Here is an 18202-nt window from a genome sequence, read left to right as displayed (position 1 = left end):
TCGGCAGAAAGTTTTTCTCCCGCTACGTCTAATTCTCGAATGCCATGCCTAGATTTAAAATTCCGAAGCCACCCCTGGCTTGCCTTAAAATCAGTCACACCCATTTTTTCGCTAAACATTCGAGCTTTTTCACATAAAATTTGTCCGGAAATAGGTTGCCCACTTGACCGTTGTTGAAGAAACCACGTAAAAACAGCGTTCTCAATAGGTTCACTTTTAGCGTGCTTCATCACTTTTCTAGATGAACATCCATCTTCACTTTCCAATGCACTCACGAAGCTTACAATTTTTGCTTTGTTAGTTTTAATGTCACATATAGTCGCAGCCCCTACGCCAAACCGCTCTGCTAGTTGCTTTCCTGCGACGCCTTTATTTAACTGATTAATAATTTCCACTTTATCGCTGAGAGAAAGTACAACTCGTTTACGTTTTGCACTCATCGTTAATGATTTTATAATATCAGGCTATGCAACACTACACACATCAACGCAACTCTCAAGATACAACGCAACTCGACTGCTAAATACACACGCGAACGGAACTGGCATACGGCTCAAGCGCACTGACCGGCGGGCGGCGAGACTGCAGTCGATGTGCAGGTGGAAGGGCGGGGTGTTTAAATATAGCATACGGGAGTCACGTTACCACGGTAACGGCACGTACGCCTGGCGCGCCGGGCTCCTGCCCCTGTCTACGTCATGGCACGTTTCGTCGGGCGGGCGCCGTCACTGTTATTTGACGACTTTCAAATTTTACATAATTTCACCGAATCGTGATTCGGATAATTGGGGATTCGGATAATAGGGGTTCGGATAATCGGAGTTCTACTGTATGTGCAAGTGAACCAAAATGTAATTGACCTGGATATTCCATATATTTGTTTTTATGGAGAGACAATAGAAGATAAAATCAGACTCTAGTGTTGAAATTTCTTTCATTACAACTCATCAGTTCAAATCAGCAGCCTTTACAGGAAAGAACACAGATAGTCTAGAGAAAATAAGATCTCCTGATATAGGTTACATAAACTTTCATAACAAGGTTGGAATATGCCAGACCTCACGTTGTGTAACAGAACTCACTGAAACTGCCTCATTGATTTGTAGAGTGCAAAATTACAAATCTATAGCTCATATAATTCACCAGATGTCCTACAGAAAATCACACAGAAAAGAAGCCGCTAGAAATAAAGTTACAAGCAAAATTTCAATTTCATAGTTAAGTTTGTTTTTGAAATATCCAGAGGAAACATACTAACTGGCAGACAGACAGATAGATTAACAGAAGAAGAATGTTGCCACAACATTCATTAATAACTAAGCAAAATATATACAAAATTTCAAGTTGATAGTATTGTTATGCTATTTGAGAAAGTTTTAGAAATTATCAGGTTAAAAAAATCCAATTTGCAATTTTTGTGTCAGTTTCCTTGTACAAGGTGTGCAACAGACCAAGTGTTGTGTAAAAATGAAGAAATAAATTGTTATGCAAAATTTAAAGCCTGTAGCTCAATTAGTTTCCTAGATACCATGCAGACATACAGACAGGTAAGAAATTTTGTCAGGTCCCTAAATTTTATGCTTTAGTAACGTTCAGTAAAATCCCAAAGAGGGACATGAGGGAATTGCTCTGAAATGTTTTTATTTAATCTTCAAATCTCATATTCCCATATGGTCTCTGGAACTATCTAAAGGTTTTGATGATCAGAGGTCATGTCTGCCAGCCTTTAAAGGATACAAATTTATGACACTGCTCTGTTTATACATATATTATTGTATATTAGATGATATAGCAAACCTGCAAAATTATTAAATTAGAGAGGATGTACACGCATACAAAACTAGGAGGACCAAAGTTTTCTACAGACGATCCCGAGATCCGATATCGAACTCTCCGAAGGGTCAACTCGAGATAAGTGGCATACTAGTACGGACATGATTACGATCGATCGAGCTGTCCACTTATGTTATGTGGCCACTCGTTCGTGTGACAGGCCACCACCGCCTAGTAAAGTAAAATTGTTTTGAGCCTTCGTTCAAGGGACTCCAAGTGGAAGTCGACGCATACAAGGCGGGATTCGGCCTTAACCATTCAAGCATAATCCCACGAATGGCAGCACCACCAGCTGTTCGACCGATTGCATGAATTCAATGTTCGAACCTGCGGTTCCTCTTGTACTGAGCAGGACTACTATTGCTAACAAGGTAAAACACGTCCTGTCTCACGACGTTCCAAATCCAACAACTAGTTTTTGCATGTTAGATTTATCAAGAAACTTGAAAAACGAAAAATAGTCACAAGTATATAAAAATTAAATTATTTAATAAATTGCCAGAAAGTACATGGTTTGTAAATATAAATATATTTAAATCAGTTGTTAGTAGTGTTCTAAAAGAAAAAGCAAACTAACCTAAAAAATAATTTTTGTTCTGTGATATTAGTTCTTTAATTTTTAGTTATTATATTGTATTTTAATTATAACTAATTTTTTAAATGTCGCTGTTATAAATCTATTTAATGTTATTTATAATGCTTTATAGTTGACTATTTGTAAGTTTTTAGTTTGTTTTGTTTCCTGTTGTTTGTTAATCCCTATGAATTTTAACGTTATATAATACAATTACAAAATTACAATATGTCTTCTATGGTAATTCAGTTAGTACATTTGTGTTGTGTAACAGTTTAACATTTTTGTTTGTAGTCTGCCTAGAATCTCTAAAATATTTTGACGATGTCTATTATAACTGTTTTGTTACTCAACGACAAATAAAGGAATCTTGAATATAATAAATCCCCACCTGTATTGTGTAGCACGTCTCGCTCAGGAGTTCCAGTGCTCGAACACTTGCCTCAACGTGAGGAGCCCAACCTGACCCAGTCGCTAAGATATTGTTTTGGAAATAAACTGTAGCATCCATTCTGAAAATAGTATTAAAAATCAAAGTTTACATAGTTTTCAGCTACAGAAGCAATACGTGTTAGCTGTAGAAAGATAAAAAACAACAAATAAGATATATTACTTAAATTAAAATTGTCATGAAAGGAGGTTTCAATTTATATGGAAAAATATTTGTATTCTCAACTGGATGTTAAATACTGCTGCAGTGATTTGTGCAAGCATACAAAAATCCTGATTGTACGAATAAAAAATGATCAAAGTCTTTTCTTCTTAATTTAATTTTAACTGTTGTATACACCTCTCTTCCTCTTTGGTCTATAAATCGCTTAGTAATTAATCATAACAGTATTTTATTTTAACAACCAATGTAATGTACAAATAATGCATGTTGATAATAAAGTAAGTGTTTTAGTAAAAGCTAGTACAACAAAAGTTTATTATTACTGCAGCAGTATTATTAAGTATAATAAATTATAGTATAGTTTTTCATAAAAATTGTTTTTATTTTTATAGTTTGGTCCCTTTTATGCTGATGTTACTTGGGGCTAGCCGATAACGTAAACTCGCTGGTCCTACCGTAACCTGTTCCATCAGTTGTAAGGGGCCAATCAGTTAAAATGAATACATTTTGGTTTTTCTCTTGGCAGCATCCTGATTCTGTAGATGACATAATTTATCCTAGTTAGAACTTTGTACAGTCCTTCCCGTAATCTCTCAAGTTTAGGTGCGTATCCACAATCCCTTCAAGATTTGTGCAACCATACAAGGTCTCCTACCTTCTCTGTATTGATGTCATACCTTTCCGTCATCCTGTTACTGGAGTTTTTGATCTGCGTACAAACATGCTTGTAAATTTTGTCCATCTGCCTCAGAACTTGTCAATGTAATCCTTTCCTAATATGTCTAACTTGGCCTGATCCCATACTACAGATCACAAGGAAGGTGTACTCCCCTATCAAATAATCATTGGCAGACATCTGAATAGTAGTCTTGTAAATCGATGAGCTGTTTGATAACATCAAAATGTGAACGTATTAGTCCCAGTCTTGCTGTTGGTTGAAAATGCAAAACTTTGATAAGTACTATCTCATGGTGCGATTGAAGTGCTCCACCATTCCATCCAACTGTGGGTGGAGGGCAGTAGTTCTTATATTTCAGATGCCTAGCATCTAACATACATACAAGAAAAGTGCTGACTCAACATTTCTCCCTTGGTCTGAGTGCAGCTCCAGTGGAACTCCAAACCGGCTAACGAAATTCTTTATTCTATTCAAAAAAATTCTTTATTTGTCAAATATACAACTGTATACATGAATGGTGTCAATTTTTACTTAAACTACAAAGAAAAAAGAAAGTACAAAATTATGAGTTTGTTTTTGACCAGTAATCATCAAAATTGTACAGGGCATCCTCAACAAGATATGCTTTCAAAGATTTTTTGAACTTCGTCAAATTTATCTCATTTTTATTGATATTGGGAGGTGATTAAAAATCTGTCCTCCTATATAAGTTGGCTTCTTTTTAAACATTTCTTTATTATGACATCTGCTATGGTGACAGTTTCCTGATTAGACCTTACCCCAGTTACTAATTTAATCCATTGCAACTAGAACAAATTCTGTCTTAAAGTGGGTTAGCACTGAACATGAGAGAAGGTGGAGCCTGCATTCAGTTCATAGGATGAATAGATTAATCTTGCAGTCACCTAACCCAAGGGTGGCATCTAAAATTGTCCCCTTACATAGATCAGTATCTTCTCAGGTTGTGAGTCTAATTACGAGACATGGTCACCTGAGGAAGCATCTTCACAGAGTCAGCATTTTCCAGGCGCATCCACTCTGTATATTGTGTGAGGGCAGGAGAAAACTACTGAACAACTACTCTTTAACTGTACTGCCATAGCACTACAGCACTATGCCAGTAGTCAGACTATCTACGGTAGTCTGGACATAGGTGGTGAATTTTCCCAGGCAGATCTTATCAGTTGTTTTAGGCAGTTTGTAGATAGAACTGCTGAAGCAGCAAACTGGCTGGCCTCATATTATACTTCCAGATTGCACAAAGGACCCTCGCGGCTTAAGTGCATGGCAAAAGGCTACCCCTTAGAAGAAGAAGTGGTTTTACTCTGTGTCACATGCCCCTCCAGAACATAGGTGCTCCACTATCTTTAGAGTCTAAGCTAGCAGCTAATTTATTTTCTAAATGACTATTTTCTTCCTATAATGTGTTCAAACTGCTAACTTTGTCTTTTAGATTAATCAAATTACTATCTAAATTAGTAATTTTATTTATTAGATTATTAAAATATTCCTCTAATTTGTTTGATAATTTTTTTTTTTCTTCTTGAACATCCTACCACAATCCTTTATGTATCTCCAAGAGTGTGCGATCTGGATCATCTCCTGCATATACTATGGCCTCCCTAAAATGATGCTGGTGTCATCTTCGTTCCTGAGGTGTGCAGGTTGCTCTTTTCAAGTTCACGTTTCAGATCCATCACTTTCATTTCCACAAGGTTTACACTCTTAGTAGCCATTGTCTTTATCATATAAATCGTCTTATCCCACTACTGACACCAAATTGTTATGTTCTTATATAATTTGTAAAACAATAAAGCAATTAGACTCTACTTAATTATTTATTTAGTTTTTCACTGAACTCGGATACTGAAACAATTCCATTACAACAATAAAAGCAGAGCATGTGTTTTAATAAAACTGTTGTTAATGGTAAAAAGTAGTCATCACTGCAGTACCACAGCTACTATGATATGTTATATTTAGGTCTCTTTGTTGAGTTTGATTATTATAACTAATTATGATTCTATTCTTTATTACCTGGTTGTACTTGTTTTTAATAATTAAATAACATTTGAATTTGAATTTTTTTTAGTATTATTTGTAGGGCACTATTTTTTAAGAGTTTTTCTTACGGGAGACTTAAATAACTACATTATAAGAAAGAACAGACGTTATTTTACTTACTGTGAAAATTACATGTCCTTATGACGATCGGTTCTGGTTTTCTGCTTATCGAAAGGAAACGATGTTGAGCAGGCTACTATATCACTATCTACTATTTGTCATTAGTCTATGTAAGTAGGTTAACATTAGGTTATCATAAATTTATATTGGAAAAGCAATAAAATATGTTCTATAAGTTCTATAATTTTAAAAATGTTCTAAATTTTTCTCTGTATGTTCCATATCTTACTTATAATGGCAAAAAATAAGACATGTTGATAATCTGTTCAATAGTTATTGTGCAGTAGCCTTTTTCCTAAAAGTCAACAGTATGCTAATTGATCAAATATAGTCCACTTTATGTTTGAAAAATGAGTGAAAGTTGTTGCAACACCCAAAAGGGTTAAACTGATATTAACTTCATGCAAGTTTTTTTCTAGGTTTGAATCCAAATTATTTATTTCCGAATAACTAATTCTCCACAATAATTTAACGCTCTGTCAGAATGAGCTAAGCATTTAAAGTCATTGGGGTCACATAAATGTGTCTGTGCTATTGTACTATGCCTGAAAATGAGTTTACATGTTTTACACATATGTGGAAGTGGCTCAAAAGACCAGTAAATTATTGCTACTATATTAATTAGTTTTATGAGGCTGATATTACTGTCATTAATGAACTTCCCAAGAAAAGCTGAGCTCAATTAATTAACACGTTGAATGCTTGCGCCGCTTTTAAATGTCATCACCAGTGCTGATTAAACCCATTTAGTGCTGCCGATCACCAATCACCAACAAATATTGGCTTTAGACAAAATAAACTACATTGACATAAAATATTTTAGTCATAGATTATGTATAATTCAGTGTTGAAGGTGTTAAGACTACAAAATTTATTCTCATTTAAGTAAATTTTTACACTCATTATTGTTTAAGTAAATTCCAGATGTCTTCAAACAGCATTAAAACTATACTTACACATCGGGAGAATTTTTTCTGGGGCTTGTTGTTATTTTGACAGGTATTCCAAAACTGAACTCAAAGGACGCATAAAGCATTTTTACTGCTGGTGACCCTCTATAAGTGTTTGACAACTGCTCAAATGGTGGGATATAAAGAATTAAGCCTTTATAAAATGCTGCTCCTGATGTCACTTCAATGTTTCTTCTCAGAGACACTGGCGAACCTATGTCTGAATTGTTCTTCTCTACAGGATCTACGTCTACTATGGATGTCTTTGTTTTGTTTTGGGATGTGGTCTCATCATCTGAAATGTCCATATCATCTGTGCCATCTAGTCCAGTATTCTGTGTTGCAGGAAAAGGCGTAGTTTCCTGGACACACATTGCAGGTGTCCACATCCCAATTGACTCTGCAGGTTCTAACTTCTTACTGTCAGGCTGATCCACTATTTGCGGTAGCTGAGACGTCAATTGATCCTGAGTGATTTTACCAGATAAGACCTGCAGTTGCATGTAAAGCTTTTGATTGAAATCATCCGCATCCTCCACCCTACCAGAACCCTGCCAGGCTGCAGGACCACTGGAGGGAGGAGGCTGATGATGATAGTCTATCACAGTTGAGTTTGAAAATTTCCAATCATCTTCGGCTGCTCCATAACGACCGTATCCGTCCATTTTCAACTCTTTGAACTAATGGGTAATAGGAATCAGTACACTAAATATCAGATTTAGTCCATATCTCTCCATGTAGAGGACGTCATTCTTCAATAACACCCTGTAACAAATCACACAAATAAACTGAACATTTCCAACAAATATCTAGTTAAAAAAAGAAATCAAAATTTTTTTAAACAATACGAATATTTCTTTTTAATTTAGTTGTCAACCTGTAATGTCATAACATTAAGTTTTCCTCAATAATTTATTAATTCACAATACAATGACTACTGCATAACGCATAACTGTTTGTATTATAAAAATATTTATGTATTTATTTTAATTCACATATACATTAAAGGTCCAATATTTAACATCAAGAAACGGAATCATGTTAAAGCTTAGGTTATTTTTCATTGTAGAATTTTCAGGAACTCATTCTCAAGGTATATAAACTGTATTATCCAAAAGGTATTTTTTTAGTTCTTACTTAGTGATTTTTTTGTCAAACGTTGAAAATTACATAGTAACAAGTTAGTTCTTCAGTTTATGCCTGATGTAAGAGGGAGTTTTCTTCAAGAGTGGTTTTTGAAACGTGAATTTTGATGCTTACATATTGTAATAAATTAATTTAATTATTCATACATATTTTGTAAAGTTTAGAGCATAAGTTATTGATTAAATATTTTGTAACTTAGAAACAACATGCAAAACAGGTTGGTTCGACCACAATCGTCCGAGAATTCTGCAAACCAGGTGCTAAACTCCACGAGATGATGGCAACAAATTCTCCACATGAACTGCCTTGCGCTGATCGCCGGGACAATAAGGTTGTAACCGGGGTGCAGAAGTGGTGGGGTCTTCATACCCCAACACATGTGCTAAGCCAGAGTGTCCATGAAGCACTTGCAGAGCCATCTTCTCTCTTCTTAAGTGATGTATTTTTGTGCCCGCACCTGGGAATTGCCTGATCCAAATCTTGTCTTCTATGGTAAATCCGATCAGGCTGAGCCGAACTGGCGGGCTTCTTTTGGCTATCCTTCCCATGCTCACTTTTCTTTTCATTCTACCCTCACCTATCGGGAAAACTACCCAAAATTCTAGCTTTTACTATAATCTACTACAACTAAAACCTAATTTCTCTTATTGACCAAGCCAAGATGGAACAGCATATGCCAAGGGCTGCGTGATCAACGGAGTGCTTGATCGTTAATATGCGAACTCTGGATACCTGGCGACCTCCAGTTTAAACATAGTCTTCCCCAAGTAGAACGGAACAATGCTTGGGGTGACCTTTAGATCTCCGCTACTCGTGGGAACACAATGAGTAACAATGAAACAAAAACAAACCAGAGAGGTCTAGTAGCACTCAAAATGTGGATGAAAATCCACAAAAAGTAGAGGGACTGGAAATGGGTTCTGACCCTAGCCGTCCTGAACAATCAACAAAGACAGGTGGACTTCCTAGTAGAAGTCCTAAAACCCTCGATTCAGCCAGAGTCGATAAATCTGAAGAAGATGCCATACTGGAGGATGACCACCAAAAGGCAGAGGAAGCAAAAGCTGAAAGGCCGCTCCCAGAATTGCCTAAATTGTGTGGAGCCACCAGGAAACAAATGGCTTGGTTTCAGAAAAGAGGTTACTCTCATGAAGAAGCCAGGGATTTGGCCTTAACACCAATCCCAGGAAATCATAACAAATTCCAAAAGAGACAAAGAGAGGGAAAACCAAAAAGACCTCACTCAGATGGCTCCACTCCAGAAGCTCATCAGAGAAAGAAAACAAAGAACAAAGCGAGACAGGGGACACAATAGGAACAATCTGCACTACCCCAAAACCCTTCCTACAAACAAGCTGCAGAGGGCATAAGGGTGGGGATATTACACTCTGATTTTCCCTAAACCCTACTCTTATCGGAACAGATGGAAGAGATCCAGAACTTTATCGTGGAAGCGATCATGGAGGAACAGGAGGGTCCCAACTCTCCAAGCTTCTACGGAATCACCAGGAGTTCTGATCTTCACTTGTGAAAACAATAATACAGCAGAATGGTTAAAGGAAAGTTTTGTTTGTCATGAACAATGAAAGAAAAATGACAAGAAATTCGGACTCTGCATGCCAGAGTGTTTCAATGAATGGCACAAGTCAAAAACTAGAGCAAAATGTTACCAAAGACATTTTTAGTTTCTAACTTTTTCAAGTCAAAGATGCAAATATAGCTCATTACCTAAATGAAATTTATATAAGAGACTTTTGTGTGAGTTTTTTTATAACATATTCTCTCATTTTCAAAGTTTTTATCCAAAGATCTTGTTTTAGTTTGTATAATACACATAATTACCATGTCAACACTTGTTCATATTATTTTCCCAATGTGTCCTAACACAGCTATGACAATTTTTACTGGCTTTGCAACTATAAATTGATTATATTTCAGAAGGCTCATGTGTGAGAACATTAAACCTTTCAGTGCAACAGCGTCGCTAATTTTGATGGTAAGAAAAATGCATAAAATGCCGGTGTTGCTAATTTTGTCATTTCGTATTTAAATAATATTTTATATAGTACACGGTTATTTTCGCCAAATAACCAGATAGCTGTATTCAATAGGTTCCAAAGTAATGCTAAATATGAGTTTTATGTTCTTTCCCTACCCTTTGATCTGTGAAACATATGTTGTTTGGGCACTTATCAAGTGGCCACTATTTTAGGACGAAATTTCCTTACCAGAAACAAACTAAATTACAGTATTGAAAATAATAGAATTTCTTTAACCTATTTTGAAATTTACAAGTTATTATATAACCAAATAAAATAAATACTAAAAGAACAACGTTTTACTATTCAAAATTTACAGGAGGATTCTACTTGAGGAGTCGCTCATGTAGGCCTACTTGCAGGTGGTTTAGCGATAGGAAGTATGACTCATTGAGTATTTTTCGATTTATTATAGAAGAAGGAAAGTATTAGGAATGTATATTTAAGTTTATTTTGGTTCCCGATAAGGAAAACTCATCCAAAAATAGTGGGCTGCGGTAATACCGAAGTACCTATGCGATGATTTTGTCCTCCAGTCACCACGTAGTGGACGAGTATCGTGTGTCCATGCCAAAAACATGAGTTTTCAGTATAAACACAATTTTTTTATTTTTACAAAGTTGCTGACACCGACACAAAAGAAATGTAATAAATATTTGTCTCTACATTTATTGGTACTTTGGGATTATATCGACCACACCTGTATGAAGAACACAAAAATATAAATTTATAGAAACAAACATGATAGAATGAAAAAACAACTCTTTAATTACAAAATTACAACGATTATCAATTGTTAATGGGGTCAGATTCCGTTATATGCCCCCAACGCTTAAACTTTTTTCAATGAACTTAGAACGTTATAAAACGATGTAGTTGAGTAACAGAACTAACATTCCATCAATCAACAAGTATTTTCAGGTATTGTGATCGGTATTGTTGTCGCTGTTATCTTATCTTTCTCGAGAATCCCATCACATGATTATTTAAGTTTTTTGCACGGTACATAATTGCCTTTCCACTACAATTCAATTTATATTTCTGATCAGCCCCTCTAGAATTTGATATTTTACTGATAGGTACTATCTCGAGGGATGTTTTTCTTTCCTTGACATCAGCGTGGGGCATCACCAACGGCCGACAGATGGCCGGAGGCACTCGCATTTTGGGTGGCAGAGTGTGATCAAGAATAAAAACAAGTTTTGTGTGTTTTTTTTTTTCAATAGAGAGTTTAGTTTTTGTTTGGTAATGTTTGTTTTTGTTGAATTTTTGTGTTTGGAGAAATGTAGGGGTAAAACACGGAAGTACAACAAAGTGACGCACCAGCTGAACGGGCGGCGAGACTCTACAATCACGTTATCTACTAGACCTCTGACTGAGGATGGGGAGGGGTTTGCGATAAGACAATTCCTGTTTTATATTGACGAAATTTTGTTCTACGCTAATCTAGTAATCACTAGCAGCAAAATGTCAAATAACGATTCATGTCTGGGTGTGGTCGGTATAATCCCAAAGTACCCATTTATAAATCATATTTATTTGTGTTATCTTTATGTTTTATCTGATATATTGTGAAAACTACACTATTACTATGCACTTTACTCTGAGAAATAGAGTACAATTTATAAACTGTAAATTTAGGTACCAGACAGCATTTTGTTTATATATATAAATGCCATGTTCGCTTTAATTTTAGAATCAATATTATACATGGGTTTTATTTTAAATTGTATAGCCTTTATCATGGTATAAAGAATAAAACATCTTTAAAATACTGTATACACTCAAATTAGGTTCAAACTTAACTTAGGATGTAAAAACTGAAATTTTTATATTTTAATAACGCAAAGGAAAATATAAGATTAAAGGTCGACCTCGCAAATCACGAATTTGACGTTATCAACGTATTCTGCTCATCCTCCTGAACAAAAAATATATATGGTTTTAGGGGGTGCAAGTGACAAATAACATGATTTTAGAGAGTATATACATAAATAGTTAAGTTCTTAATGTTTTAATGTTCTGTTTGTGTGCTGTGTCTGGATATATCTGTAAATATTATCTGCGGCTGGGACTGATAGCGTATCTGTTATCTGAGCGCTCTGGGTCAGAAGTCAGAGATAACGTGTACTGTAGATTGGATCGAGTGAGTGCGTGACGATCATGGATCAACCATCCACTAGTTCGACCAATCATAGTGAATTGATGTGTCGGAGTGTTTTGTCAGTCATGTTAAGAGTTTACGTTTCTGTACATTCTGTGGAACACACTAATGGTAAGTGTTTTCTATTAATGTCCATTTATATACAGTGGAACCTGGCTAATTCGAACTTCTATAATTCGAAATCTTCTTTAATTCGAATATTTATATTGGTCCCTAGCATTTTCTATATAAGTAATGCAAAAATATCGTGGTTAATTCGAAGTTTATTTTGGATAATTCGAACTTTTTATAGCGAACCCGCGAAAAGACGCTGCACTCTTTCTAATCGCGCAAGGCCATTGAACACAGATCTAGCCACCCTCCCGCCCGGCCGGCCGGCTCGGCCCTATCCTTCCGCGCCTATTGTTTTGTAGACGTGACTTCGGTTGTCCAGCCAATGGACCAGGGGATCATAAAAAATCTAAAACAGTTTTACAGACGTTTATTGGTTGAGTACATACTGACTGAAGATAGCGACGCTCTAAAAATCAAGTTAGACATTCTTCAAGTCTCTCGCATGTGCAAGAAAGCTTGGTACAAAGTAACGTCCGAAACGATCAAACATTGCTTTAAAAAAGCTGGTTTTGTAAAAAAGGAGGACGACGGCAAAAAAGCCAACGACATTATAGCGGAAGTGGTACCTTCAGTTGACGGCTGGGAGGACATCATTACTGACCCTGCCATCTCGTTTGAAGATTTTGTCAACGTGGATGAAGATGTTGCAGTATGTGGTGAGATAACAGACGCTGAGATCATCGCTTACGTGCTCAACAATAAACAAGATAGCGACATGGCATCGATCGGGTGACGAAGACGGCGAGTCATCAGTTGGGGCGGAAATAAACGTTCCGAGTGCGGCCGCAGCAGCACATCATGGAACTTAGACGTATTTTTGAAAGTAAAAATGACGTAAGTGAGTCTATTTTCAATTCATTGAATATGGCAGAATCTTTTGTCACTTCCAAAAGACTTAACTTTAGAAAACAAGTGAAGATTTCCGACTTTTTTCGAAAAAAATTAAATAATATTGTACTGTATAATGTTCCTTATCACCATTCAACTTATTTTCTTTTATTCAAAAACAAATAATGCAATTGTGTATTTTTTAGATAATTCATGATTAAATTTTGCACTGTTTTACCATACTTTGCTTGGTAGAAATGCACAGAAAAACATACATTTACAACCATTCATGTTATTTTCAATAAAGGTTTTCAGCAAAGATGTAAAGTGCCATTATTTTAAGCCTTTAATTCTTAACTTTTTTAATTCGAATTTTTGGATAATTCGAATTTTTTTATTGGTCCCTTGAGATTCGAATTATCCAAGTTCCACTGTATTTATATTAGGGGTATTCATGATTTATTAAGTTTTTACACGGTACATAATTGCCTTTCCATTACAATTCAATTTATATTTCTGATCAGCCCCTCTAGAATTTGATATTTTACTGATAGGTACTATCTTGCGGGATGTTTTTCTTTCGTTGTCAGAAAGTGCTGCCGAAGCCCACACTGATGGCCGGAGGCACTCGTCTCAACTCGATAACAACTAATTAATTTGTAGCTCGAAATTTAAGAAAAACATTGTTCATTTGGTTAAAAATTCTGCTCATTTCAGTATTACTTTTCATTTACGTTTGCAAAGATGGCGCCGCATCCAATGACGTCATCACGAGGTTGAATCATGGTCACAAAAGGTCACGTGATGCCCGATGTGGATGTATAACATGGAAATTTTGCTCCGCGCTTAAACATTTGTTCAATTTTTTATGTTCTAGAACTTCGTTATTTCTCACTTCCACCCCGTCAAACCTTATATTGTTTCGTTCTGTAGGACAATTCTAATAGGTTAATAACACGAAACTCGTATTTTGCTGCTCCGGCCGTTAATGTGACAAATTACCAAAGCAAATTTTGCTTGTAACAATATGTCTCATATTCTTCATTTAATTACAAAAAAAACAACAATATAATTATGAAAATCTTTTGGCCTTTATTCCCAAAAGCTTACAAATATGCTAAAAACAACCTGGCACATTATGCATATGACTTCGAAAAATGCCAGCGGCACTCAAAGGGTTAAGTCTATGACTATTTTTATGCTATAGACTGGCACATTATATGCCAGTAGCCAAAATGTATACAATGTAAAACAAAGGATGTGGAATCAAGTTATATGTTTGCCTGAGGCAATAACATTATATATAAATTGATTTGAAAAATGTAGTCTATGGTAATGACCACACTACTTTGAGTTGGTCCATGAGAAGTGCCTAACTCATACAATGGTGGACTATTTTGATGGTCAAAATTACTTTATGATACTAACTGCACGAACTTCACTAGACTAGGCAAAGTGAAAACACTCCATGATAACTTCGTTTATATTTAGGTTGCTAAAAGTATCTTAATTTATATTTTCTAGAGTGCACTTACAGAAATTTAGTTTTGTTTCTTCCTAAATCATATTATAAATGTATTCCTATATTTTTATGAAGCACACAGACTTATAACCTAGCCTTGTATTGATAATTTTAAAACAAAACTTATTATAGAACCCAAATAAGTTTTTACAACCCTTATCATTCTCCACTTTACTTACACAGACATAAACATAACCTAACACAAATAGTTCTTTTTGTGTTGTCAACATCAACTGCAAAACTTTTTCGCTGTGGCTATATGGCCGGCTACCGTCTGTAGATTAGACAGACGGGCGATGAGTGGAGACGTAACGAAAGGGCAGCCATAACTGTCACCTTTACACCACTGCCTTAGAAATATAAAAAACACAATTTGTAGACTATTTTATTAATTGCATAGTATGTAATAGCTTTTGATTTTTTTTAACAAATATAACAAAACAAATTCCATTGATCTGCATGAATATATTTGCATATAATAGCTTTGGTTGATAAGTTATCATTCAGTCGAGTAGATAACAACACTGTAAAGCTGGCCATACATTAGACGATTTTGTCGCACATCGACTGGCAATCTGATCGCCGGCGATCAGATTGCCGGAATATCGCCTAATGTATTGGGCCATTTGTATCAGATTGCCAACATTTTCACGATCGCCCAGCGACCGCGTGGTTGCCAAAAATTTCCAGTCGATCAGATTGCCGGCAATCTCGAATAACATTTTCAAAAAAGAATGTTTGTAATAGCTTATTGACTTTGTAATAGCCTATTATTCATATTTGTATTCATTCATTGTTATGTCATTTTAATGTTCTTTTTTTATATTAATCTATTTTTAATAATAAGATAAATGTTTAGTGACATAGCAGCCATTTTCCCCACTGTATGCTACAACAGTACTTAATTATAAGTATGCTCACCTTCATGTACGTTTCTTGAAGTACTTCAACAATAGCATCACAAGTTTCAGGAATGATTTTTCCCAAACTCTGTGGAGAAATTCCAGTCGAAAACTTCAAATCCTCAAAAGTGCGACCCGTAGCTAAAAAGCGCAAAGTAGCCACAAGACGTTCTTCAGAGCTTATTGGTTGCATAAGACGAGTTACTTGTTTCTTAATTAACGGTTCCACTAAACTTAGAAGATGCTGAAAGTTACTGTCAGACATTCTTAAGTAATTTTTAAAGTCTTCTGGGTTTCACAGCGCAATGTTTTTAACAGCGACATATCACTAAACTTATTCCTGCTTAAATACCAGTTCTTACGCCAAAACCTTTTTCTTCTTTTCTTTTTCTTTTTCACTTCACAACACACAAGAACAATATTAAAGCAGCCGCTACCTCGTCGTCATCCATCTTAACCACTCGACAGCTCACAAGTGAAACTGCTGCATTAAGATTGCTTGCTTGATTGCCGAGTCAACAATGACCTTCTTTCAGCAATCCATAGGCGTAATTTGGGGGTGGCAAGGGGTGGCAGTTGCCACCCCAGAATTGTGGAGGCCCGGTATTTTGCCACCCCAGAATTTTGAAGTAAAATGTCTAAATAATTTACATATAACTTACTTAAAAACTGGAAAATACAAGTCTACCAATAGGGAACCTTTTAACTTTATCAATTCTCCATTAATTTTGCTTAGTTTAGCACAGAAAGATAGCACGTCTTTTAAAAACTTGTAAATCATAAACTTAAAATGAAATATTGGTGTAGTAGAATTTACGAAATGAAATAAGGGAACATTAAATGCGTGAAGAGCGAGAATGAGCAATGTAGGCTGCTTCTCGTCTGCCGTCTGGAAACGGCAACTCTGTAATACACAGTTGGCGAGGGAGATTTGGCAACAGGGCACCTGTTGTAGTATATTGTCTTTACAGCTAGAAGCAGACAACGTCTGTCGTGTCGCCTGCCTACTTTAACCTTACTCCTCAGTAGATGTATTCGATTAGTGCAGTTGCAGTACGATGTGAATTACATTTCAAGTGAACCGTCGTATGATTGCATGGACTAAGAGATGGTAAGTTTAGTTCAGTTATTTCTTTATTTCGTAGGTTAAACTTAGGTGTTGGTCAGTTTCTGGAGTTTCCCCATCTTTGTTTACATCCAACTAGGCCTAATGCTGAAAAATAGAAAATCTTTTTACTGACTAGATTTCAATAAATGGCCCCCAAAAAACATAACCTCAACTTCTAACTTTATTAGTTCTGCCAGTTAGTTCTGCATTGTTACGGTTATGGTTTTTAGTTGTTTAAACATTTTATAGGTGTAATTGGTTGGTATAAGGAGAAGTTTTTGGCATATATAAGGGAAGTAGCTTGTTTTATAGTACGGTATGGAATACTAGGTTTATTTTTGTTTGTTTGCCACCTAAATGCTTTTACCGATGTCATATAAACCTACACATTTAACGCAACACTACTTTAACCTATATATGTAAAAATAACAACGATACCATCCAATCACCTGAAATTAAGTAATTTCAGCTTATACCTCTAATTAGGTTATGTTACTGTCATTTTAATAACTCCCGCCTTCCTGTGTTTGACAGCTGTTTTTGCAATGCCGTGGCTGTCAGGCTGCAGACGTTTGTGTCGAAGAGCCAATGACTAAAAAGGTCATACAAAATAATTAGTAAACATCCAGATCTTTTATGGTCTTGCAATTATTTAAAATACATGTTTTACAATCAACTCGTAGAGTAAGGCACTAAATGAACTTTATCTTTAGGCAAAAAAAGATTATGTGTAATAAAAATACCAGATTAATAGCAAATTTTAAACTATTTCGAAACCTGGTAATGTAGGCAGACTTGGGTTTTTCGTGTACGCCTACAGCTTCTTAAGTACAGTTTTACAGTATGCAAATAAAAAGTATGACTGTTTTACACTCATTGGCTGTTAGGCTGTGTTTATTCCGATACAAATTTTACAACAAAAATTTCCCAAAATTACAAAACAAAACTTTGGTAGATAAATCAAAATAAAGTAAAAATGAAGAATAATGGTTTTCTTAAAAACACCGTTTTTGAGATATCTACCATTTTGTTTTATTAAATTTTTATTATATCTCGAGAATGTTTTGACCGATTTAACTCAAACTTGGCATGGTTTTTTATCTAATACAATATCCATTATTCAGAAGAATTACCAATTTAATTCAATCATTAGTTTCAAAATGATTGCCATTTAAAATTTCTTAACCTAAATTGTATGAAAACCATAAACTTGAAGTCAAATGTCAGGGCATCTTTTTTGTTGCCCTTTCAATCCCCTATCAAATGGTACGATGTCAAAACAAAGAGATGAGAAATAGTGTCACACACAATAGCGCCCAAAATCAAAAAATTGTGCAAAGCCTATGCATGTTATATTAGACTTGTATTAATTTTAGGTTTAGGACTCTGTGTTCTAGTAGCATTTTGCCATTATTTAAATGTTCTTTTGCTATTCTTAATGGGGTTTTTTCAGGCTCAGAAGAACAAAAAAGGGCAGAGTTCGTTGCTGTCCTACTTTAGCTCAGGCCCAGCAAACAAAAAGAAACGGTTAGAAGATGAACTACCA

The 18202-nt window shown here is 35.5% G+C and overlaps 1 protein-coding gene across 4 annotated transcripts in view; it reads right to left on the bottom strand.

Annotated features, from left to right (window-relative positions):
- The window catches only part of LOC124360098 (protein SON-like), a 30994-nt gene extending 16031 nt beyond the window's left edge, over nucleotides 1–14963 (bottom strand). For 2 of the 4 annotated variants that reach the window (XM_046813404.1, XM_046813405.1), the window contains exons 1-3: nucleotides 14660–14963; nucleotides 6840–7598; nucleotides 2799–2919 (exon numbers count right to left, since the gene is read on the bottom strand). In XM_046813404.1, the coding sequence (XP_046669360.1) occupies nucleotides 2799–2919; nucleotides 6840–7498 (780 nt within the window). In that variant the 5' untranslated portion in view covers nucleotides 7499–7598; nucleotides 14660–14963. The remainder of the gene's footprint in view (nucleotides 1–2798; nucleotides 2920–6839; nucleotides 7599–14659) is intronic. The other 2 variants (XM_046813406.1, XM_046813407.1) reach the window with 2 other exon arrangements.
- Nucleotides 14964–18202: the final 3239 nt, after the last annotated feature.

Source organism: Homalodisca vitripennis, chromosome 4 (genome assembly GCF_021130785.1).
Source record: "Homalodisca vitripennis isolate AUS2020 chromosome 4, UT_GWSS_2.1, whole genome shotgun sequence".
NCBI classification, from domain to species: Eukaryota; Metazoa; Arthropoda; class Insecta; order Hemiptera; family Cicadellidae; genus Homalodisca; species Homalodisca vitripennis.
The sequence above is the reverse complement of the archived record's forward strand: the minus strand, read 5'-3'. Positions and strand labels throughout refer to the sequence as shown.